The sequence below is a fragment of the Stegodyphus dumicola genome, chromosome 5 (genome assembly GCF_044657685.1).
Source record: "Stegodyphus dumicola isolate Sdum_Otavi_A_Nest chromosome 5, ASM4465768v1".
NCBI lineage: Eukaryota > Metazoa > Arthropoda > Arachnida > Araneae > Eresidae > Stegodyphus > Stegodyphus dumicola.
The window spans coordinates 105,964,061-105,991,445 of record NC_140772.1 but is presented as its reverse complement, the minus strand read 5'-3'; the positions used below and the strand labels follow the sequence as shown (position 1 = coordinate 105,991,445).

Sequence of the window (27,385 nt, the reverse complement as noted above, 5' to 3'; positions counted from 1 at the left end):
TTACGGTAGACAATCCTGGTGCTGGAGAAATTTTTTTTATTGTGTTGCCACTGCTCGCTTTAAAATCGTTGAGTTGTTAATCAAAAATCTGTTGAAAGTTTTAAAAATATGACACAGATAATAAAACAAATTCAAAATTTTAAATTCCGGCTTCGAGGTGCCCATGTTCGGGCGGAGGACTACGTTATTTAAAATTTGATGGCTTTAGATCCCGCTGTCTTTTTACAGTGCGAGAAACATGCACACATTCTTGCAGATTCTTCATTATTTAATTTCTTTAAATATAATATAAGGTTATAATATTTAAGGTTAATTAATTTAAGGTTAATAAGGTTATAATATTTCGTGGTAACAAACTGAAAAGTGATACGCCGTTTTAATGTTAAACGCCGATATAATAGTTAAACGCAAAATGCCGTTTCGAGACTAATATCCCATTCGCAACTAGCGTCCCTTTTGGGCTAATAAATAAATAAATTCCTAACCTTCGGAACACTGACTTTTTTTTTACAGTCTTTGAATTTTTTATTGCCCTAGTAACCTAAGGGAAGCAGATTCTTCTCGTAATGGATTACGTTCATTGTACCTGATTTTCTTTTTCTTATCGCTTTCAGTTTTTCACTTTGTAATAAAATTTGTGATTTTTTTTTTAAAGTTATTGATAGTGTTTCATTTCACTCTATTTCATAAATTTTAATCAATTCGTTGCATGGAATACTGAGATTAAACGTTTTAATTTGAGATTTTGTTTCCAGATCGTTCAATATCTTTCCAGTGTTTCATTTTTAAATGATAAATTAATTTACAGTGTTCTAGAGTCTTAGAGGAGAGATAATGCCTAACTTGTTAAAGATGCGATTTATCTGAACATAGCTGTTATATACATGATATAAAAGAAGTAGACTATAAAAATCCAGTTCATTTCTTGTCAAAATGTCACGAATAAATATTAACGAAAATAATAACCCGAAGATCAAATATTGAAGATACTAAAGCAACAAGAATTAGCGTTAAGTTATATTAATTTGTAGGTTCAGTTTCGGAGGTTAAAGAGAATCTTTTTCTTCACAAACTGCACAAGTGAAAAATTAACCTCGCTTCTCCAGCTGAATAAGGAGTGAAATGTGTGTTACGAAAACCTTTTGCACTCTTTCAGCTGAAGAAGCGGGTTCTATTTAACTTCCGAAATTAATGTTGCATATTTTCTCAGCATACGCTTTAGTATCTTCAGCACGGAAGGAACTGTCGCATTCTTCTATGTATGCTCTCGTATGTAAGTGGTTAATACACGAGGAAATTCTCGCATTTACTTGTGGTGTAAGTGGTCAACATATCCAGTTAGCAAGTGGAAGAAACTATGATTCAAAATGCAACGAGGACAAAGTTTATTTTTCTCGTTTCCTGCTACGAAAAGTTTAATTATTCTCTTTGAAGATGTTGATGTCATGCTTAAAATTGATGCTCATTTCTTTGAATCTCTGAAACCCTGAAAATATCGTATTGAGCGCATAACACGAAAATTTAAATTAATAATGCGCAGCGTTATATATTTTTATGCGATGTGCTAGTTTAATGGTAATAGATAAAGAGATGCAACTTGTTCATACATGCGCACATGACACAATTTTATGCGGAATGTTTTTGCGCCGTCTCCACTGCAGCCTTTAACTGTTTTGCAGCATTTGACATTTCTAACCTATCTGACACCAATTATCGTAAATTTTGTGCGAGGAAAAAAAGTATTTTCTGTGTTTCCTTCTACCTGGTGCTTCGAAGAGAATCATTAATTAAATAAATAGCCTTTGATTTTTTTCCCTTGCCAAAAATCTCTTGACAAGGGAAAAAAGAGAAAACTAATATTCAAGGCGGCAATTCTTAGAGGAGTGGGCGGACGTGCAACGTAGTCCACTCGGCTTTCTCTCAGCGTTAGAGGCAATGAGATATTTTGGCATTTTATTCAACAAAGTTTGTTGGAGAAAAAAATATCACTGTAGGTATAGAAGTAAATAAAGAAAATGGTCTTATCCGGCTATTTATCTCACAAGCTGCCAACACAGAGCTATCGGTTACTTGATTCATTATGACTGATTTAGCTGAAATGAAAGTGGAAAGAGATATATTTTTTATTCATGTATTTATTTTATTACTTTAACACCCGCTCATTTTTATCCGCGCTTGAATTTCTGAGTTTTTAAGTTTAAAAATTTCTGAAGAATACATCGAGTGGCACTTTTGGAAAATTTCAATAAATATTTATGCTTTGAGAATGCAGTAAATGCAATGGAAAGCTAAGTGTTTGTTGTATGGAAGTTTGATTATCGCGAAACCTTCAGAAATAGTATTTTTAATGGATTGTTTCGTTTATTGGATTCAACGAAAATTGTTTGGAATGAAGTTTAATGGATTGATACAGTTTCATTGATAAATTCCGCAGTTTAATGGATTGAAGTCTACGAGATGCGAGACTAAGTGCAATTGTAAATTGAGGCAAAAATATTTGCAGTTTTCATACGAAGTTGTTTCGAATATATGGGGTAATAATAAAGGTGTCTATAGCTTTATTTCCTTAAATATTGATCTCTGTGTAATTTCGATTACAAAGTTTCTAAAATTAAGATTATTTATCATAACTACCAAAACACGTACGAATAATTCTTAGGAAAATTCTTCACTATTCATTACGTTTAGTATGTCTATTCTGTCCTTATATCGTTTTATAATTGCTTTAAGCTCCTTTCTTGATTTGTTTCGTGTTTTTGTGGAAGATTTACCAGGCTTCGATGCACAGGGAGAGAGAGAGAGAGAGAGAAAGCTACTTAGTATAAAAATAATACTTATGATTATTAGTACAGAATGACTGTTGTGTCTTCCATCATTGAATTCTTCAGTAAATCGAAAACCTAAAAAGAAACGATCGATGTTTCAGCTAATATCAGTTCTGCCAATATATACTGGGAATAAAAAACAGCATAACACACACACAAAAAAAATTAATAATTTAAGTATAGTTGAGAAGATCAGAAGGGAAAAAATAATCTGATCTACATTTCATTCTCCGTGTTTAGTAATTAAACAATAAAATGCTTTTATGTACTGGAAAATAAAATAACGGCAGTAAATTATTGTCAAATGAACATTCAAATATTTGTAAAGAATGTGTCTATTTTACGCTAAAAAAATTATCCCTTTTTCTTTTTTCTCTGGACTTTTATTCTATGCGGTTTTTAAAATTTTATTCTTTCATGTTCAAAGTTGTAGAAGAGACATTCAACATTATAACAATGTGAGGGCGGAAATAATGTATGCATTGATTTCATGAATATTTGTAAACATAAAAGTTCGTAAATTTGCATAAAAAATACACTAAAGCAAATTCGAAATTCAAAATTCCGGATTTCAGGGACATATATTCGGGTGCAGGAAAAATTTGATAACCATTGGCTTTCCACAGGGTGACGAAATCGCTCATAAATTCTTCATTTTTTGGTAATAGAGACTAGGGTAGTAATTTTATTGTTGGAAAAAAGGACAAATCGGCGCGACGATTGTGATAAAAGTATCGGGAAATTTACGCTGTTTGAGATTGGCCCAAACAATTTCGCGGTCGAGGATTGTATATCAGAAACGAAGTAGGTTAATTTTGTGCAAATCGTACTTTTAAATATTAGGCGTAGTATCACGCCAGCTGCGTCTCTTCCGCCGAAACGAGTTATCCCCAATGAACCAAATTGTTTCACATCGTGTTGGTCTCCATGTAATATTTAGTATGAGAAAGACCGCGAAGAGAATATGATTCAGTGTCTAAAATTCAAAGAATGAGTATATGATTTTGTGCTGCAATTGACAAGAAAATGAAAAAAATCTTTGCGATCATTGTTGTAATTAATTGTATTAATAAATTAATCGATAAAAAGAAAGTTTTATTATACAAGGTGTGACACCCACACACACACACACACACACACACAAAAAAAAAAAAAAAAAAAAAAAGATTGGTCCATTTAATTATTCTACTTATAGAATCAATTCTTCGTGACATTATCACCTTCAAAGTAGTTCCCTTCAGCATTCACACACTTCTGCATTCGGTACTGCCATTACTGGCAACAGTTCTGGAAGGAGGTTTTAGGAAGGCCCTTCAAGAAATTCTCCGTTTTTGCCTGAACTTCTGCAGAGGTAAAATGGCTTCTCTTTAAGCAAGATTTAACTTTAAGAAATAAAAAGGAGTCGTATGGAGCCAAATCAGGTGAACATGGAGGAACCCCGTCACTGTTATGTTTTTGCTGGTCAGAAACTGCTTGACAGATAGGGACCGTGAACGTGTGCACTGTCCTGGTGCAACAGCCATCCATCACTCCAGTATGTATCTTTTTTTCCTAATTTTGAAGTCTTTTTAGTACTTCAGTGTAGCAGTGTTGATTAGCAGTCTGACCACTGGGAACTCACTCAATCATTAGAATTCCATTAATGTCGAAGAAGAGCATTAACATTGCCTTGAATTTTGATTTTGGCATGCGTGCTTTGTCCCTTCGCCCTGAAAACCGCTTATGCCATTCAAACACACGTACACGAGACAAAGTTTCATCTCCATGTGCTTCAATTAATATTTGAACTGTTTTCGTGGCTGATTTCTTAAGTTTCACACGAAACTTGATGTGGATTCACTGTTCGGTTTTTACATGAGACATTTTTTCCGACAAAATGCAGTTGCACATGTTCATTCAATGATGCAGTACTCCCAACAAGTGTGATCGGTTAAGTCGAAACTGGGTGCATGGATAGAGGAGGTGTGTGGGATGACGTCACCAAAACAGCTGTTGCCAACTCCACTCTTTCTTCAAGCTATACACTTAGGCTCGTTTTCTTTGTATGTCATACCTCGTAATTGTCCAATTTGAAACGTAGTACGACTTAGAACACTGGTTGTCTAATTCGCATTAAGTTCGGGTTCATAAATTTTATTAATCTTATCTAATAAGAGTAGATTGTATGAAATTTTATTGTAATAAATATTAGCAACAACAACACAAGATATTATTTCCTCACATAAGTTTTATTTATTTATTTATTTATTTATTTGATAGATCCTACGATTAACACTATTTTTTCTTAGAGGGTGCGACTTAACGCAAGTTTACGCTGATAACACAAATGATTGGCATGTAACTAAATAAAACTATTTTATACCATTCTTTAATTGAAGTATGTCATTTTTAACCAATTAAATTCTGGAAGCATATGGAATAATGTAAATTTCGATCGGAGCTGCCATTTAATTTGTTTATATTTTTATACATCGTACTGTACAATATCCACTGATTTTTCTTGATTAAGTAGCACATTATTAAAAAAAGCCTCGTTCAGCATTGATTATAGGCACTGATAACCGACAGAGGACGACTTCGTACAACTTTGGGAAACAAATTTTACTGGGTTTCCAGACTTCTTGTAATATTTAGGGCAATTCAAAGTTCAATTTTTCTACTTAAAATTTTGAGATAGAACTACTTTACAGTGAATTTGTGCAGCAAATAACATAAAAACTATTTAAATATAAAAACAAGCTACCGAGTACAATATAAATTTTAAAAAAATGAGAAAAATCTGAAATTCGCTAAAAGTTTGATATTTGTGAAACCTTAGGAAAATCTAAAATTCGCGTACAAATCGTGGAAATTCACAACGCAATAAAGTCACCGCCTTAATAATAACTTATAAGAGCTTAATAAGAAATAAATTTTATGAGAACATTTAGATTCTGTGAATATAAAATTTTAACGTTTTTCATAATCCACATACATAAAAATTCAAATCAGAAGAAAAAGCTATATTTTATATCTTCAGAGCCGTTCTTTTGAGGAACTTTGTAATTGGAGAAATATATGTACTTATCAATATTTAAAACACTTACATGTAATTTTCATTTTTTATTATACTGTATTATTATAAACTCCGTTCACAAAACTAAACTCTTATAACAAGAAATGTAACTGCTAATTTCATGCATTTATCTTCTTTATATTATGTACTTTGCAAATTTGTTATTGGTATTGCTGTCTTTGAAGCTGTTTGATTTATAAGCGTTCACTTTACGCTTTTTATAAGCGTTCATTTACCTATTATTCATTTAAGAACAAAAAATAGATCCAAAATAGATAGTTAAATTGCTCTTAATTTACAAACAGATAATTCAATTCGTAATTTCGAATATTTGACGTTAATATAAGCTACACAACGTGACTTGTTTTTAATAACTACTACAGTCAAAAGTCGTTAATTCGGAATGATCTATAATCCGGACCTCAAAACTAAAAACTTTCTGCGCATGCGCCGCGTTGACACATGCGCATAGGCGTTTACGCGTGCGCGTAAGACCTTTTACGACTGCGCATATGAGTGTGCGCAAGTGCAGAATACGTTTTCGCGTGCGCGTTTTATGTATAATGGACGTATAAGCTAAAATTATCTGATTATCTATTTCAGTTAATGTTGATGATTGCGTTGTTCCTTAATTTTCGAATTGGATCCGGCTTATTATTTTTTGCAGACTGTAAGAGCAATTTTATAAAAGTAAGCTTAAACTTTCGATTATATCAAATAGAATTTCCGATATATATTTGTTAATATGTAAAGGATCTAAAGCGAAAGTATGTTTTGAAATCCGAAATCTGTTTATCAATTTCACGCTGCTCGGCGGGGGGAAAGTCGCGGCGGGCGCGTAATGAATTGGAAGTTGATTTGTCAGCATTATCCTTATCTTCAGCGCAGATGTTTTTATTTTATTTGGCTTATAATTCCTTACCAAATGTAGTATTTCATCTCGATATGCTCCGTCTTTGATATGATTTAAAACAAGTTCCTCGTCATTATAATTCGCTTCCGATAGCGAAGAAAAGTGACAGAGGTTATTGAAAACAAAAAAATTTCGATTGACAAATTAGTCGGTGTTCTTGACACAGCAATTATAGGACTTGAACGGCGGAACTTTGTAACTGAACAAGAAATTATGTCTGTTTAATAGAATTAAAGAGAAAGTATTATCACATGAAACGAAGCAAAACTTACACAACTTACATTGAAAGAAATGTTTAATAAAGTAAACAAATAAATATTAAGCTTTTTCTTTTTGCAAATTTTAATACCCTTTAGATCATAATTGTTCTTTATTTCATAAATTACGGTTTCATATTTTTAATTTTAGAATTTCTGCATGCCATCTTACGAGATTTAAACTGATGATCTATAATCCGGAATCGCCGAAGTCCCGACGAGTCCGGATTAACGACTTTTGACTGTATTATAGAACTATAAAATCATAATTCTACTTGTAAAATTTTATGTGATGTAAATGCATTAAAAAGATACACGAAGGAAAGCAGACAAATATATATTAATTTTTATATATTGTAGAGTCCACTTGATTAACTCCTGTGTGAGAACTGTAAGAATAGTAACTGCACAAAAGAAGGGTTAAAGTACCCGTTATTAACTCTAAAATTTACAGTGCATCAACTCGACGCTAACAAACTACGCCTGTGCTCGGGCGTAACTGAAACAAAGAACTAACTAAAGATTTGAGGGTATGTACAAGTTGTCTAACTAAACTACAGGGCTCAGAATAATTCTTGTTTCTTAAACCCCCGTCGAAAACTAGTGGCAGCAAGTAAATGCAATTAAGCCACGCGAACCAGTAATAACTCTGGAAGCAGACCCTTAATCAACAGAGGTGACGGCAATAGCCTAACTCTTTCTCCATCTTTCCTACTGAACCTCCATTTTCAAACTCTTTCCTTCAGGTAGAATTTGCATTCCTTCACGCGCGCTGCCAAATTTAAATATTCTGGCATTGACAATTAAGGGAATGAAGGCGTATAGGAAAGAATAACAAATTAAATAAAATTAGTTATTTAAAATAAGTATAAATCCGTACAACATATTAATCTAAAAACTATGTCACATACAGAATGTATAAGCAATCCTTACTCTTTTGCTGTACATGTAGGATTTAAAATCCTCCAAAATAGCTTTTGAAAATTTAAGAAACAACGTACAGAAAGAATCAAACGGGTTAGGTCCCTTAGGCAATATGAGCCTGAAACTTTAAACAAAAACATACTTTCAAAACACAGTTTCTTTTCCAATACTTTGAAAATGTGGAATATAATCCCTTCGAATATTTTCTTCTTGGGTGTTTCGAAAACCTACTGTCTGCTCAATTTTCTACAGCTCACCTTTCGTAACATAATACACATTTCTTTTGCTGTAAAATTTACAACAAATCCTTTAGCGTTAAAAAACTGAAAAACATTTTCGCAAAACCCATACAAACGGAGAATTCTCGAGTGACTAAATTTTAAAATTCAGTACATTCTTTCTTTTATGTACTTATCTTCGTAATCTAAACTAGTGATCGCCAACTTCAATAAGCTTGTGAATTGCTTTAAAATTATTTCATTTTGTATTTATATACTTAACACTTTCTTTTCGTAATTTTGCATATTATTATCAATATATAAATGGGATTGCTTCATAACAACGCCTTGTCTTTGAAATGCTGACACTTTTATGCCCGTCGGCCCTTGTTCGAAACGACAGAAATCTTCATAAAGGCTCTTCAGCATAAAAGTGCTCGAATGTCATTTTTCTAACTTGTAAAACGCAAGCTTTATTAAAGTGCCAGCATCTTTATGCTATAAATTTACGATATTAATTTAAGTATCTGTTAATCAGAGTAGCGAATTGCAATCAATACTTATACTATAGAGGTGCGCCAGCAGAAATGTTTCATATATTTATGAAGGTTGCTTTTCGCAGGTTAGAATCTGATCTTTTTAAAGGTGTGGCTACATTTATGCCGAAGCATCCTTCCGTCTGTTCGAATAGTGACAGACTTGCATGAAGTAGCTGGCACTCTTATGACTGTACACCGTTATGGAAGTTTCTCAACGTTAGTTAGGATTGCTACGTGCAGAAATGCGTAATGTATAAAAAAGTAGAATACACCCTTTTACAGTTAAATATAAAGTACTTTCTGAAATTATTTATTAATAATTAGTCTAATAACGAATAGAGTGTAAATGATTTATTAAGAATATAGATTTATAAATATTAACGAATTTGTGCCGGTCAAGAAACAACGAGAGGAAAAAACATCATTTACTTTTCTTCAATTTTTGTGTTCAATTTTCGGTGCGCATTGTCCCACTTCTTTACGAATGCAGTCTTTAAAATGTTCATATTTAAGGCTATTTCTGTATGTTTTTTGAATCAATGTTATGTATTAAAACAAACGAAGACCGTGATAATAAAATATTTTTTTAACTAGAAGTGCTATTCGAATCAAAATTAGATTCTTTCCTGTTGAAACAAAATGTCTGATTAAGCTGAAACATCACTTTTTACGTTACATAGCTGACAATTTGAATTAGTTTCACAACCATGCAACAAATTTATATGTTTTTTAATGTATATTATCTAAAGAATTTTTAGCTCAAAGTACGAAAATTTCTCTACAACTTATTTTACACTACAATCGAGATTTGGTAACCACTTACCTAGATTAAATTTTCAGTTAAATGTTTTCTAATATATAGCGACTCTACAATCAAAATGTTTCTTATACTTTTATTTATATGAACGTCTGACTGTTTTGACTTTGTAAAAATCATGGCATCTTTATTCTATTTCGTCTCCATTGTATGATTTTTTTATATTACAACAAGCAGAAACAATAAAAGGAGAATCATGGGTTTCGAAAGCTGTGGCCACCCTGACATTTGATCATTTACCGAAAGGTCGATTATTGAAGAAAAATCTTCCTAAAGTTACTCTTCTTTGTTATTAGAATTAAAGGAAAAAAGCATATGTAGATTTAAGCTTCTTACAAGAAGACTTTTAATGACGTTATTTATATATATATGAGCACTTGTTATTTGATAATTAGTAATTTTTCTACATTTCCATGGATTAATTACTATTTTGAATGCAATAATTATGAAAAAATAACAGTAACTTTATTGAATCTTCATTTCATTTAGCTTTTTTTCTTATAGCAGGAAGAAGATCAACTAGAAGACGGTCTTCTAGAGGCAAGAAAAATAGGAAAGGTAAAAAACATTCATCTCCTTCGTTTAAACAGTGTTCTTTCGCAGTGCTTAAAATTTTTCTTCCCAGCAATGTCTGTATTTTCTTATTACATCGTCACATTTATGATATATTGAAATTAAACATTATCAAGTTAAATTCAGATCTTAGGTTGTACAAAAAGTCTTGCAGTATGTCTGCGCATGCCAGCGGGCTCATCCCAAAGTCGTAGATAACGCACATATATTTCTCTCAACCGCTCTATAGTATAAAAAGGGTACCTACATTTTTCGCTTTGGTTGTCTGCTTGCTGTGTTAGCCTCACTAATTTCTTAAGACAAGCGCTGCAAATGGGCGATTTGAACAATTACGTACGAACTTTTTATCTATTAATTAATTTATTTTTAAGAGAAGAAACGAGCATTGCTGCCATCGGAAAGGAAATTTGCTACGTCTACGGGGATAATGCTGCTACAAGATGGACAGTGAACCGTTGTTTCAGAGGTTTGTAGTAGAAGGCTTTAACCTTGATCTCATTAATCAGAACCCCGAAACACTATTCCAGAGGTTGCAGAGACCCTTTAGCTTCGCCAAATCGATGGTGGTAAATGAAGCAAATGTGTTACAAGTGCATGCATGAAAGTCGGATACCCGATTATCTCGAGCGCAAGAATCTTGACAGGACCTCCGTGTATCTGCTGAGTAGTGTATCTGACTCATCATCTGCTGAGTAGCCAGAAAGGGACTCGCTTGTCGCAGAATCTTTGCGAGTAATGAATCTCATACTCTTCGAATCTCGCATCGTTGGACTACTACTTGTTTTAATTCTTGAAAAACTCTCCTCGTGACAATAAATTCAGTTCTCTTGAGGAGGTGATAATCAACCTTAAAGATTTCTTTGACAGCACACCGCCATCCTATTTTCACCAAGATATAACGAAACTCCCAGAACACTGGAGAAAAATAGAAGAACAGGGTGGAAAACTGTATTTTGCTATTATGTAAACTATGTAGTATAAGTAAGACAGGTTGTAAAAAGTTGGTGAAATTTATTTTTGTTGTTATCCTAATGCACAACGTTTCAGACAATATTTTCAACGGGTGTAGAATGTAAACAGCGTGTGCGTATTATAAATAATATTTTTTCGCTTTTATTAATTATTTATTTTTATACATATAAGTCTTTTTTTTTTCATTGCTGAACAGAATCTTCAGTCACGTTTCATTTAAACAATCATTTTCTTAAAAGTGGAAGAGATTGTATTCTCAAAACTTCGGACTTCGATGGCTCAGTTATTAAGGGTAGCCAGACTTATCAGAATAGGTAGCCGTGGGCTCAAAAGTTAAGCTTGCAAAATTTCAGAAACGTTATTTAAAATGGATTCATTTTTTAGGATGGTTAAAAACTGCTTCAAATAAATATGACCACATCCCGCAGAATTTTAGTGCAAAATTTGTAGTACCTTTTTCTTGAGTTGATGACTGCATAGCCCGTTGAACTGAGTAACGAGAAAGAAAAATCAAATAAAACGAGCAAGCGTACCACATATGGGTAAAAGATGTTATATCTATGTATCTAACATTTCTTTACATTTATACATAAAAAAAAGTTTAGCCAAACCTTAATAAGTGGTATAACACATCAAATGGGTCATAAATTTTTATAGAATGTATGGTCAAAAAATGGAACGTAAATATGTTACAGTGCTCTTTTATTCACCAGTCGCAGCAGTTCCGTGAGCACAAAAGCACAATTCTTTGCATAAACCGCCATTCGCACTTTGAGCTTTTGAGACGATGGAACATGGAATACGAATGGCGATAAAGACAATTTACATATTATGTCTGAAACTGCCGTAGGGAAATGGAAAGTGCAATACCTATACAGAGCGTGCTTTCTCAATAAGCGGGTGCCGAATCATGAAACATTTCTGGCTTTCACTGCCATTTGTGATATTAGAGACCATTTCCCACTACCATATGTAATGCAGCTCTTTCAAGAAGTGTTAAGAATACTATGTAAAAGAACATTCTAGATGCAGTTGCGCGCATAACCATAACAAGACAAGTCCTCATCACTGCGGATTATCATCTTTGTAGGACTTCACACGCTTTCCTGCAGCTGTGTTTTCGGCAAAGGCTCTTTTCACAAGAGTCACAAAGTCACCTTCACTTGGGATAATGTAGGAGCTTAACACAATTTATATATATAAGTGAGAGTGCACCCGGAGGTAACACGTCAGTGGCGATTCTCTGTAAATGTTCAGATTTCAATCTTCCTTGACTGTCTGACTGTGCCGAATCTTATGTCAAATCGGTTTCGTCGGCTGGAATGTCTATGTATTTTTATAAGAGGTATTGCCAGAATTACTGAAGAAGCAGAATTCCAGCAGCAGTCCGGTGGCATACGCGGTTTCAAAACAAAGGAACATCAGCGTATTTTCAACAAGATTCAAAGAACTATCTGGATGTCAAATTTCCAAGACCCTTGAATTGAGTGAGGTGGTCTTACCTTGAACCCTTTTCCTCTGATCAACTGATCTGCCGTGTCTCGATTTCTTTTTGTGGATTCAAGGACATCTCAAGAGTGCATGCAACAAAAGAAAAGTTTCATAAGCCATCTTACTAAGAAAACTAAACACTGATGTGATGTACTGAGAAAAGACAGCAAACGCTGTATTGGAAATTATAAACATGTACCGCTATCCAACTTTTAAATATTTTTATTCTGCCTTTGAATTGTACGTGACATAAGTACGAAAAAAGCGATGCTTAATAATAAAGCTGAAAAGACAAAAAAAAAAAAAAAATGTTGTATTAGCAGGAGTGAGTCCAAGAGCAAATTGGGAACCTTGCTCTTGGATTATTTCCTTGTAAATTGCTCAGCGAGAGCATAAAAACCTTAGCAGACCTTCTGGTATGACTTTACAATCTGAAAAACTTTTAATTTTCTTTACTTCTCTCTTAAATTCTGCGGTTATTTGATTTTCCAGTATGACCAGGCTACGTAAGCCAACTTGCAGTTTTATTTCTCTCAGATCCACGCCAACACTGTTGATAGTTTTCTAACTTTTAAACTTCACTTTCTTCTGATTTACATTGCATAAAGTTCAGCAGTAAAAAAATTTTTTTTTTTTTTTTTTTTTTCAAAATATCCTTTGCCTTTAGAAATTACACTCCCTTTTTCTTTTAAAACGACCTCTCTGCGAGATCATCTGTCTTTCGGTTGCCACAGTCATATTCAAAAAGAATAAAATAATTGCTTTTTATACTAATTATATATATATGTATATATATAGTTAAAAAGCTAGGTAGCAAGTACTGTGCGGAAAGACCTATTTGGTCTTAAAAATTTTTTTGCGCAATATGCTGCAAAATTAAGGAAATGAGAAGAAAATAAATTGTAGTGAGCTCGCCAAAAAGTTACCAGGAGCTGTGGCTCCAAGAAATAGTTCAACACAGTATTTTTTAAAAAACAATGACATTGAAAGGCGAAAAATTAGGCTACACGCGAAATACAGTAGAATATAAAACACAGTAAAATATTAATCGTTGGAAACAGGTAAATGGCAAAAAATACAGTAAAAAACCTATCGATGTGATAAGTGAAAAGTTAACACATATAAAAAAACCGATCGATGGAACAAGTTAAAACAAATAAAAACATATGAAAAACATAAAATTATAAAAATTATAAAGCGGAAAATGGTAAATTAGCTCAATTCGACTTCCAACCTGGCTTTTCAAGGGAAATTTCTAGTTAAACGTCGAACCAAACTAACTCCATTACGCGTTTCGCCGAAACAGACAATTGAAACTTTTGTGTTACGAAAATTTTTTATAATTAGATGAATTGTCCTAAACATTTTTTTATAGTCTCAATTCTCTGTTCCAATTTCCCGACGCGTCCGCACAAAATGACACATTAAGGTGTAAAAAATGTAAAAGCAACTCCGATGTACAGCAATAATTAAAATAAAATAAATAGCGGTCTGCTATTAGTCAAACTATACAATAACGTACGGGCTGGACCTGCAAGCTTAAAGAATTAAACCTTTATAAATTTTATAGATCTGAAATTAAATTTAAATGAAAACAAACACAGTGGGTCTTGCTAAGACCAAGAATTTTTTTTAGAACATAAAAAAACAGACATGTGGCTATGCAGTCCTCTTGATTGTGAAGCAAAGTGGAGAAGGGGTTGTAGTACCCCTCTGTGTCCTTCAACGCCATCCCACTCGTCGTGTGATGTAAGGCGGGGGAAACAATGTCACTGGGCAATAGCCAATGCGATTAGATTGTCCGTTAGCGGGAACTCGTGCCCCCAGACCTAAAAAGAGGTTGAAAGACTCGAAAAGACGTGGAAAGAATTCAAAATAGCGTCAGTCAAGTTATTTGAAGAATAAAACTGTTTCTAAATAGGAAAATGGCTAATTCAGCTAAAATTACTCAACATGCCCACAAAAGTAAGAGTAAAAAGGAAAAAACTGTCATTTGTTAATAAAAGTCGTAATTCTTCAAGCTAGAGGGAGATCAAGCTACAATGAAAAATGAAAAGGCCCGATTTGTTAATAAAAGTAAAATTGGCCATCAAAGTAATTTAAAACTATTTAAACAATAGTATTAAAAGTATTGTGCCAAAAGTTTTTGGAGGAAAGAAAACGTAGTGACAAGAATTATCTGTACATTTTTACATTAGATTCTCTGAATCAGCCATCCACTTTATACCGTCCCATTGGTCTTTAAGTATAAAACTTCACTGTCTAACTCAAAAAATCTAAAAATTGGTAAGACTAATGCGATCTTTTTTTAAAGTATTTTTAATTATTTTTTGAGGAATTAGGTTATTTTTTGAAAATTGTCACGAAGTATAGTATTTCTTCTTGAAGGTGTTTTGTGGTATTGCATATTCTTTTTATTCTAAGTAGCTGTGAATAAATTGTGTTTATGATGACTCTTTTGGAAATATTTGAATTCCAGTTGGTTAATTTTAGTGTAGAAAAATTGAATTCTCTTCTTTTGTCGTAAACTTTTATAAAATTGTAATAAATAATATGTAAGTCAAGGTAGACTACATTATGTTGCACCATATTTGTATTATTTAGTTTTAAGCATGTAGGGTAGATATTAGCAACTTTTGTTTTGTTGTAGTTGTTAAAGGCAATGACATCATCAATATAACGATAGATGTGTTGGTAAAATTTATGTTCTTTACTGAGTGAACGGACAAAGGTCAATTCTTTTGTAAAAAGGAATAATTCACAGACAGAACTTAAAAAATTACCTCCCATTGGAATTCCTTGTATTTGTTTAAAGATGCTATTGTTAAATTGAATAAAATTATTGAAAAGCACGCATGAGAGAAAAAGTTGCCATTTTTCGGTACTTACTATTGTAGAAATTTGAGGAAATAAATCCGGTAGAGCAAGTAAGCTTGTATATATTTCTTTAAGTGGTAAGTAGTATAGAGGTTTTAGCATTGGATATGGTCTATTTTAAGTGAATTTATAGTTTTTAGAACCAGTTCGTTACTTGAAATCATTCAGTTTCAATGTAGATCCTTAAGATCATAGTTATTAATTAGGTCACGTATTAGGCGAAGTTTTTGTGCAAAAAGATAATCTATTTCTTTAAGATAACTTTTGGTACTATTAGCAATGAACCTGAATTTAATCGGAGACTTATGAAATTTTGGTAGTACATAGAGATTGGCAAATCTGTTATTATATTTTTCCGGGGATGTATTTTTAGTCTTTTATGTAGTGCGTTAAATTTATTGAGAAGAATTTTAGTGCTGGTAGTAATTTTTTGGTAAGTGCAATTGTTATTTAATTCATTATGCAGAAGGTTGAAGTAAAACCTTTTTCAAATAACACTAAAATTGTTGCTGCCTTTGTCAATCTTTGTTATGACAATCTTTGTTATCTTGCAGTTTTTGAATAAGATTATCTATTTGCTTTTTATTGTGCAAAAAGTTGAAATAAGGCGACTTGAAAAGTAAATGTTGAAATTCTTTAATTAGTGCAGCCTTCCATTCAAGAAAAGTAGTAGTGGGTAAATTGGATTTATTACTAACTAAGATGATAAATTTATCAAGATCTTGATTGAATTGTTTGAGGCAAAAGTGCTTATTAATACTGAAAGTAGGACGAAATTTGGTGCCAAGTTGCAAAAGGGCTCGCAATTCTAAGTCTTCAATGATATTGAGATCTCCAGTAATAACATGTTGGTGGAAAAGATCGACATATTTATTGTAAATAGGCTGTTGACAATTACATATGCTATTTTCTTGTACAACGTAGGATAGCCCTAGTGTGCTTTGCCATAATTAAATACACATACACACACTTGTACAACGTAGTGGTTGATAACTATTTGACCTAAGGTCTTTTCAAATTTAAAACAGGGCTTAATTTGAAGTTGTTGGTCAGGAAGCAAGTGTTGATATTTTTTTTAAATGCTTGGTATTTTTAGTTGATCGTAATAAGGGTGCTTGAACTGTACAGTACAAAAAAGTTTTTTGTGAAAAAAATTACTATTCTTTAGTTTAAAATTGCAAAAGTCAATAATCAGATCTTTAACTATTTGTAAACATTGAGAATGTTGATCTATTATTTTAATCAGATTCCATAAGGTAGTATTCTTAAAGGTATGAAGAAGTTTTATGGCATTCTTAGCGAATTCTTTATGCTCAAGGTAAGAATTAAGATTTTTAATAATTAATTTCAGATCTTGTGAAGAAAAAAAAAATTTTGTTTTTGGAATCACCTCCTCTCGATCCTCTGGTAGTAATATTGCTAAAAAATCTGAATTGTCCATATAAAGACTTTTGATATATATATTACAATAGGAAAAGTAAAACAGTCAATGAAGTCATTAATTGAGAAGCAGTGCAGGAGAATATATATATATATATATATATATATATATATACTATTGTTACGAAATGTACAGGCGCGGTAAGATGGCTTCCCCGCAAAACAGTTTTAGGGTTGCCATAAAATGACAAAGGAAGGCAGGGTTGCAATCATCCATTCGGCGACAATATTGGCGATATACCATGAACGTATGGAGAACCTTCTGGAACAAATTCTTACCGGTTTATCCCAGAATGTTCTCGAACACAAGCCGAAAGCTATATAAACCCTGCTGGTCCGCAGTTAGTCAGTAGTATCGAGAGTGTGTCTCGTCTAGTGAGTCAGTCCGTGCGGAGTCGATCGAGTTGAAAGCCGGGCTACGAGTGCCGAGTGGGTCGTCGAGTTCACCAAAGGAGTCTCTTAGTGTTTCGCGGTTAGTGCATCGTCGAAAGAGCGTGTTGAACTCCGGAAACGACTAAACCGAAGAAGTCGGGAGCTGTGCTCGTGTGTCAGTGTCGTCGAGTGCATCGCGAGTTGTAGCGTGGAGAGTCTCGAGAGTACGTGGAGTTCCGAGAACGACCAAGCAGAATCGGGTGCTTTGCAAGAAGCTATCTCCACCGTTATTGCCTGACAGTGTGAAGGCTGTGTCGCTGATCGTTCCAGCGTGTTTATAGTAGATCTTCGACGACTGTAAAAAGTGACTTTGAAGCTGTCCTGATTAATATTGGTTAAATAAAGTGTGTTTCGATATTCATCAAGTGTCGTCGTTATTCACTCCAAATCTGCAAACCCCGTACGAACGTGAAGGAAGAAAATAACGCAACAACTGGTGTCAGAAGAATAGGAAAAACGTAACAATATAATAAAATTAATAAAATTAAAAAATTCTTTTTGGACTTTCCCAAGAGTTATATAATTTATATGTTACTATAAAACATTGAAATCTGGAGAATGTCAACTTTATCCGGTGAATGTCAACATTCACATAGTCGCTTGGTGTATGTCCGAAATATTTTCCAAATATTCTTAATTACTTACACCGGTAAATGTCGACATTCACCATGTACTAATGATGAATGTTGAACATATAAGAACATTATATTTTCTTCTGTGTAATTCAGCCACGAAAAAACGCATTTGAGACTCAAAATAAGAACTTAAGAATATAAGAACTTAAAACACACAGTACATTCAAAATGAGAAAGGAAAATAATAGAAGTTAAAAACTTACTTAATTATACAGTACGTTCTAAGTGAGAAAATAAAATAATAGTAATAAAAAGTTTACTAAATTATGTGATTCAAGTCTTATTTATTGCAACAACTTAAACTATTATGACACTTTATGACCTCTCTTTTCGACCTAAACCAGAGCATATCTGTGATTGTCGACATATGCCGCGGTGAGGGTCCGAATGTACAAAAATGTAATGCAATATTCGATCTTTCACCGACGCATTTGGTGAATGTTGACATTCTCCGGTGAAAGTCGACATTCTCCAATTTCGGTCTTTCACGGTAACATATATATATTAGAATAGGAAAAGTGAAACAGTTAATGAAGTCATTAATTGCGAAGCATTGCAAGATAAGGACTATTAAATCGAGGCTTAAAAGTTTCATGTGTATATAGTACATGTGTGTGTGTGCATAAAACACATTTTGACCCTTAAATTTCTGAGTCTATAAGAAGTCTTAACAGTTGTACACACACATACACTTGCATCCGTAAAGTTTCTTACCCTTAAATGTATATAGTCCATATTCGGGAATGCTCCAGAGCTGTTGTTAAACTCCGTTACCTGTTTTAATTATTTTTGTACTGCTCTTGAAATTTTTATGGCATAGCTGGATAATATTTTAAATCTTATATACACATGCATGTACTGATTTTTTGACTGTTTCGGTGTATTTCGTTTTATATTAATGATATTTAATTTTAATTTGCAATAATCACTAAATACCTTCTTAATTTAGCTATTTATCATTTCTGTTTAAGCACAGCCATAAATTTATAACTAATCTTTCTGAAGTGCATCATTCAGAATTGATGAATATCGTATTTTCATATAGTATAAGTAATACATGCACTTATATATATGTAATAGGAAAAATAATACAGAAATCTTTTATCTAATGATATTCACACCAAAACTTTTATAATCGATTATTACGTCCCTCTTTTGAGGAATAAAATAACTTCGCCATTTTAAATGTATTCGAAGAACTCAGCCATGTATCCCAGCCTCGCTTTGTTTCGTTTTTCTTCTGTAGTATTTGAAGTTTTAGATTTTAAAGCTGTTCTTCTTCTTTGCGTATTTTACCATCTTTTACTACGAGCTGCTGTGGTTTTATGAAATGTGTTGCTATGCTAAAAAATAAAAATAATATTTCACTGAAAAACTGTTAGGTATTTCCTAAAATTTCTTGTATCATTACATACATATTTATAGAAGGCATTAAAATGCAATTGTTTGTACACGAAAAATTCGAAGTCAAAGATCTTCCATTGTCTTTTATGTTCTTTTGTTGGCTGGGTTTCTTCTTTTGTTGTGCGATGCCTCTGAACTTTTGGGCTTCAACATCCATCAATTATTTGTAGTCCTCTTAACATTCCAACGGCTGTGATATCTTTTCCCCGTCTCTTTAATGCAGAAACCTAGAGTTTGCTCCTCGCTGTGCTGATTTTATGAGAAAAAAAGACTAAGTGTGAGTTTAAAAAGTAAAGTTTAACACTCATTAAGCAGCCTAAGATTTTAATTTCTGCGGGAGATCTTCGACTACAGCTAGATAGGGTTCTTGGCAAAAAAAAATACTTACTTATGACATTCTTTTATATCATAACCCCCTTCTAATTTCATGCATGATAAGTTCAGAGTTCTTATACAGAATTAATTTCCTAATGTCTGGCCCGACGAAAATTCCTTCCTCCAGACTGAGGTCAGATGGTAGTTTTTTTCGCTGAAGTAATTTAAAGCAATTACTCCTTTTTGCTAATGTAGTTAGTAAACCGATATTGATGTGCAGTTTTATGCGAAAGGAAAAGTAAAGGAATTTTCTCTTTGCCAACAAGGCCTTGGTGTAAAACGTTTTTGCTGATAGGCTACAAAAGTTTCGAAAATGAGGCATTGGGCCAACAATGCGTAGGAGTGACATCTTGCCCGTGGGCTAGCAATCGATAGGGCAGCTTAAATGCTGGTTTCGATCCTATGCAAATACTTTTAAAAAATAATAATTTAATTGTTTCCCTTATTATTATTATTCCCTGCTCATTATAACATTGTTTGCGTCATGCCAATGTCTCTTGCATTCCGTAGTCGATCCTGCCCAATCTCAAGTGTCGAAGTCAGAATTAAATCGACGCTGTGTCAGTGTTATATCAATGTCAATGAAATGCCGCTATCATCCTCGTGCATTGTCAATGAATTATGTCTGTGAATCTCTCCTCAAGCATTGTCTGTGCGTGTGACAAATACGCATTAATCCTCATACTCAGTATTGGATAATTACCAGCATTTTTGTTTTTCATAGTCCCGATCGTATGCTACTATTGATTTAACGCTATGTCGATGCTACACACTGTTGATCCTACGCACCGTCGATTTTATGCAGTGTTGACCCTGTGAACATAAGCCTAATTTTCTCCGTGGAGTACGTGTTTATCTTCCTGTTGGTAAACACTGGTAAACTAAACTCTACGTTGAATATCCTACTCACACATCATATATGAGTACGTAGCATAACGAGCCAAGAAGTATACACAATATTTTAAAGCTCCACGAGTTATCCATTCATAATTATTGCACTTTATATGCATAAGGGTTGGTTTCAAATGTTCATGGTTTTCTTGGAGATACGCGGAGTGGTTAAACATTCAAAAGCATTTTTATTCTCATTATCTAAATGAGTTGTTGCAAGTAAAAAATTAGACATGCATTTTAGAATTTGTAGTTTATAATATAACTGATACCCAAGTTTTAAACCACTTGTTTATATATTCAGCTTTATTCATCGTACCTTCTTTAGGTTTGCATCAAACTTAAAGAAGTTTGTTTTGAGTTTGTAAAAAATAGTAAAAAGAGAAATGATACAGGAGGATTAATACGATTTTCGAATTATTAAAAAGTATTATATCATCCCAAGAAGCAGAAGAGAAGTCTTCTGTCATAATTTCATAAGTGAATAATAAAAATATGTTCTTTCATTGATAAATCTAGCACTCATGGCAATCATCATAAGTATCAAGTAGTAAAAATACACGACAGTCATACTGTGCCACAGTACATGCATTCGAAGTTAATTTTCTTTCGTCTAATATATAATTTCTTAAATAAACAGAATATGAAATTTCATTCAGAAATTTAAAGTTAATATTGAAACATCAGTACCATTACTCCACATAAATAATAAACGCCTTTCCGTAGAGCTAAGCAATATAATTTTAATACATAATAAAAGAAAAAGGTAACATGATTTTATTTCAAAATAGCCACAAGAATATTTGCAATCTTAGATAAGAAAATGACTTTTTCCTCGAATTGTATTTAATAGACTAATATAATATCGGGTTTTAAGGAAAGTTTCCCGCCACCGCAAATACCATCTGCGCAAACAGTTCGCGTTGGCGTGTTTAATCATATTTTGTCAAACGATTTTTGGTATTTGAAAAAAAGAGAGGCTTTAGAACACTGTGTTGTGAAATCTGTGAAAAATATCGTTATCATTAAATAAAAGGTGTCTGAAATGGAATTGTCACACTACCAGATTAGAACCATCATTTACTTCCAGTTTTGTTGCAAACGGTCAGCTACAGAATGTCACCAAATCATGTATATAGTTTTAGGTACTAATGTTGTATCATACGACACTGTGAAGGTTTGGTACCGAAAAGTTCAAAAACAAAGATTATGATATTCAAGATACGGAGCGCTCTGACCGGCCTGCTGATGTTGATGAGGCCGGCCTGCGAGAACTGGTGGAAAAAGATAAGTATGTAAGCACTCGAGAGCTTGCTAAGGAGTTAGATGTTAGTGCCACATCCATTAGTCATGCTATGCATCGCATAAACTTGACGTATACTTTCAGTCGCTTAGTGCCGCAAGATCTGACTCAAGCAGATAAGGAGATATGTGCTCAGGCCTGCACTAATCTGCTCGAATATTCAATGCAAGAACAAAATTCTGGACTGGATAGTCACTTGTGATGAAAAGTGCATTTACTTCAACAACACAGGCTTTAAAGGGGGGTTGTCTGCGCCCGATGAGCCGGTCGGCAGCATCGTAAAGCACAGTTTGAATAACAAAAAGATCATGCTTTGTATCTGGTGGGATTGCCATGTTATAATCCACGAAGATTATCTGGAAAAAGGTAAAATCTTCGATAGTAAGGTAGCATATAGCAGCATCAACACGGATAGCGAGATGCTATCCGTGTTGATGCTGCTATCAAGGAAAAACGTTGAACTGAGTTCTGGCACAAAAAGGTAATGTTCCATCAAGATAACGCAAGACCACATGTGTCTGCATTCACCGGCTGGACTCTGTACGGACTCGAATGGGATCTTTTGCCACACCCACCATATAGCCCTGACATCGCTCCTTCGGACTTCTACCTTTTACCACACCTGCAGTGGCATCTTGCTGGCGCTATCTTCCATTCTGCACAGGACGTCCAAAATGAGGTCGATCTGTTTTTGGACTCACGGCTACCAAGCTTTGAAAAACTGCCAAAACGTTGGCAGAAAATCATAGATTTGGGTGGTGATTACTACCCGCACTAAAGGTATGCTTTCATGTTTTTTTATAACTTTATTAAGAACGTTTTTTGGCGGGAAACGTTCGTTACAACCAGATATTTATAATAGTCCTTAAGCTTATTTTGAAAAGAGGAAAAAAACAAAGTTAAATTTGCTGAAAAAAAAAGTTAGATATATTTTTTTAACATTTGCACCATATAATTTTATTTTAGAAGGATTTATAGTAACAAAATGTTAACTGAAATTGAATTATTTTTTTGTGCGTCGGCAAAAGATAATTCTTGAATTTCTTCAAATCAAAGGACTGAATAATTTCTTTAAATATGGACATTTTCTGAATTTGATATATTCCTAGAATTAACTGAGTCTTGAACGAAGTCATCAAATTTCCTGCCTAATTTTCACGCCACGGAGAAAATTAGGCTTATGTTAGGCCTGGAAATAATGAAGCGTGTGATATTAGAACAGAATTCTGCTTTAATTTGAAAGGGCTGTAATTATAATCATATTATTTTTATTTTTATTAATGTTTAAGCGAAAACGTTATTGTCGTTTTATTTATATTTTAGTAGTTTTCTTCAAATTTCAGAAATAGTCATGTTATGTTTATGTTTTACTTTAAAATCGTTTTATCGCTGAAGTAAAAACTGAAATAAACTCTATGATTCATTCGTAGATTTTGGAAAACATATATAATGTCAATTTTTTTTCTTCCTTGCTTTAAAAAATTCTGATTCCGTTGAGCGAAGTTTCAGTAGTAATTTATTGTTGACCTGTCATTTGGTAAAAGATAAATAATCTATAAGGTATTTTTTGCCTCATTTCCGCATGCCTTCGTGGTGTAATTGAACACTTACTCGATGCATATTCGAGAGGTCCAGGTTCGAGTCCCGGTGAGGGCATCGCACATCTTTCTCGTCTCCTACTTTAAAAAACAAAACTAATGACTCTACAATTGACGCCCGAACTAAAAAAAAAGTGGTGGTCAATAATTCGTCACCACCAGTATTTAGCGATTGAGTCCCCTAATTCCAGTCACCCTTTAAAAGGGAAGTGTATAAGGTATTGTCTCCCTCTTTTCCGCATGTCTTCGTTGTGTAACCGGAAGAATACTAGACGCGTATATGACGTTCAGGGTCCGAGTCCTATAAAGCTTATTCGCCTTCAATAAACAATACATTGTAGCCACTTCAATAAAGTGGCTACAGTGAAAAAACATTCTTTTCGAATTTTGTTTTGGTGCAGATTGGAATGCCAAGTATTAGCTTCTATTTTAGATTTGTTTGTAATATTTCTATAAATCCTTCTTTAAACGCCGAGAATATTTACTGAAATTTAACTAACTGATTTAGAGCTAGAAGGGGCCAATACGCTTGCATTAAAAAATATTGGATTCAAAAATAACTGCCATTTTTATACAATATTCATACACAAGAACTTTTAACATATTTTTACTGGAAATCTACAGGTGAACAATCTTATGATCGTGAATGTCAAAACTGCTTGTGCATCAAAACTGGGATTAATTTTAGTAGGAAAATTTAGAGCATATTTAGAAACGATTTATTCTTTTCTTGTACTGAGCCAAACATGTTTTACGTAGTATAAGTATTAAAACAGGAATTTCTTGAATCATATTGCCTTAGTAACTAATAAACATTTTATAGTATACACTGCATTTTTTTAAAAAAACAGTTTTTCAAATTTTGAGATAACATGCATAACAAAATGCAAGATTTGTTATCTTTTAACACTGGTCCATTTATTTACTTATTTTTATTTTAGTTTGCGGTAGTAACGAGAGGGCTGAATTTAACAACAATTTGATTGATACATTTGAATCAGAATATAACCGAGTACCTCATACGACAACGACAAGTAAGTAAAGATTTTTCTGGTGTTTCAATATTTTTGCTGTTATAATTTGGATGTATACGTTTCCTTAATGAATGTATCCAAATTTCATTTTCTCCGAGTGTAAACAGAATTTTAGTAAGTTTCTTTCATACAATCTGAGACATATATGATACAGATTATTTATGTAGGTATACATGTGTATACAAATGTTTCATAAATACCGGAACAAACTTTTGAGGTAGCAAAACCTAAGGAATCAAATACTTTTCATCACAGAATACATATTCAATTCGGGCTTTTAAACGACGATGTCTTCACGTCGCAAAAGCTACGTAACGTCTTTACGTAGCTTTTGCGACGTAAAGACAGTAATAGCACAAAGATGAGAACACAGCTTTCTTTAAAACAAAATACTAGAAAACAAAACGTCAACAAATCCTTTTTATGACTAAATTAAATCAAATTTAAGCGCATTAATCATTAAATTACTACAGTCATATATGCTTCGGATTATCGTATTGCTTGTATGTTCTGCGAAGTCCCAGACATTCCTTAGGTATCTGTGACAACGACTGAAAGTCTAAAGATAAATTTCGATAGTAATCATTACGAATTTAAGTTGCCTCCATAAGAAAGAATGTAGAAGAGCAGATCTTATGAACGTGGGAGCCAAGTGATGGGTCTACCTTGCCAAATCCATTAGCCTGAAAATGTGGCATTCAAGTAATTACTCACCTGAGTACTGCAACAAGCTAGTACTCCGTCATGCTGGAATCCTATTACCCGTCTGCTGATACTACATATTTCAACAATATGTGGAGACACAGAAAATGTACTTTAGCACCCAAGCGCTTAAAGTACAGCCATGCATTCTACAAGATTTTACATGAAGATAAGTGTTCTTTCCCTCTTAAAGTTTATTACATTAACTCTGAAAAACAGTATATATATATATATAGACACTCCTTCATGTGTTTATATATAGTGCATATATATATTTGCACATACATTCATACACATACGTATCAGGTACTGAAGATAGCATTATTCACAAAAGCTGCATTCGAACATTTCGTAATTACGGATCGCGCTAACAGATCTTGTTAGCTTGTCGCAGCTATTTGCAGAGTTGCATCAATCTTGAGTATAGCGGTTTGTCCTCGGTGCTAAAACTGTATGGATTTTCTTGAGGTTTTTGCTATGTGCAACCAGGGCCGTTCCTAACGGGGGTGCAACGCGTAAAATTACCCGGGCGGCGAAAATCAGGGGCGGTTGGACTCTCGCGATACCAAGAATAAATATTTAAATTCATTAAATTCATTATAAGTACTTGCCATATCTAAGTACTTTTTACACAATTTATCATATGTCAGTACTTAGTGAGTATGAAATAAAAGTTTTATTAATCATTGAGCATTTTATTAAAATTTGGGAGCGGCAATCTTAGTATAGTACGCGGACAGCCAATAGCTTAGGGCCTGTGTGCAACCGCAAAAAAATGTAATAAAATTTTGTGTGTGTGTTGTTGTTGTTGAGGAAACTTACAGCTGAGAGTTTTATTATACCTCTTCAAGCCCAGAGTGATGTTTTGAGCAATCACAAGCGTAGAAGTAGATTTTCAGATTCAAAAATGGCCACTAGAAATGGCAGCATAGTCAATGGTGGCCAAACCTGTTGACTAGAAATGGCAACATAGTTAGTGGTGGCCAAAAATGTGACTAGAAATGAGGAAAACATTGAGAAACAGTAACAGGCGATTAATGAAGATCGTCGAAAGGTGTTCATCAGGTTTGTGAAGCATGTCAATCTGACAATTCTTGGGGAAGAATATCATAGTGTTTGTGTCTTATTCACGCAACTTACTAATTCTTTTTGCTCAGTGTTACTTATTTCAATTTCAACGGATAAATAAAGTTCTCAGAAAGCAAGTCAGCGAATGAAGAGAACAGTTCAGTTATGAGGACAAGGTGCAAGAAAATATGATGCGTGTCTTGGATAATATTTCATGTTATGAGATACAAAAACTGTTTCCTGCAGTGGGCAAAACGTTGGAAAAAGTATTTCGAAGCTGAGAATTAAGTAGGTAATTGTGAAGTACAATACAATTGCTTAAACAGTTTTCCTGCTGTTTCCAGATACCCTTTCGTACATATTATTTACTTATTATATAGGTTAAATACATTTATATATATGTGTGTGTGTGTGTGTGTAAGATAAAAAACAGCAAATATAAATTATAATTTTAATTAACAATTAGCCCCTTACTTCTACTTTTCAATTTGCGTACTTATCCTCTTTTTTCTGAAAGTAGTAATAAATTTTTCTAAACCACTTCACGGAAAAATTAACAGAATTTTATCGATTACACTGAGCAGAGCTCTTGGCCAGTCATCATTCAAAACTTAAACAAAACATTTCGATCGTGTATATAAGGCCCTGTTGAAATGCGCATCACTCCAATCCTGAGTATACTGGACAAATATGTTTTTTATGTTTCTGCGTTTGAATATTTTGTAAATAGCAAATTTTCGTGATTTTCGCATACTCATCTCAACAGCCGGTCAGAAGACTTCTTCTGAGATATATCTTTGACTGCTTCTGATGGACACCCTGCATATTTTTAACTTAAAATTACTTATTTATTTTTTGTATATAGTACTTCTAATTGTGAGAAAAATGCACTTTGATGATTTTACGCACTGAATATTGGTAAAAATGCACACTGTTCCAGAAACTTGGGAGCGTCTCTCCAGCCTACCAGATGCCTCTATAGCAGTGTTTCTTAACCTTTCTGGCACAATGAACCACTTTAAAAATTTTAAATATGTCACGG

General features: G+C 33.5%; 1 protein-coding gene across 7 annotated transcripts in view; it reads left to right on the top strand.

The window, feature by feature from the left end:
* The window catches only part of LOC118188578 (SPARC-related modular calcium-binding protein 1-like), a 426,446-nt gene that overhangs the window by 294,242 nt on the left and 104,819 nt on the right, over positions 1-27,385 (top strand). For 6 of the 7 annotated variants that reach the window (XM_085816954.1, XM_035359050.2, XM_035359054.2 and 3 more), the window contains exons 4-5: positions 10,053-10,106; positions 24,481-24,573. In XM_085816954.1, coding sequence (XP_085673080.1) covers positions 10,053-10,106; positions 24,481-24,573 — 147 coding nt within the window. The remainder of the gene's footprint in view (positions 1-10,052; positions 10,107-24,480; positions 24,574-27,385) is intronic. The other variant, XM_085816952.1, reaches the window with a different exon arrangement.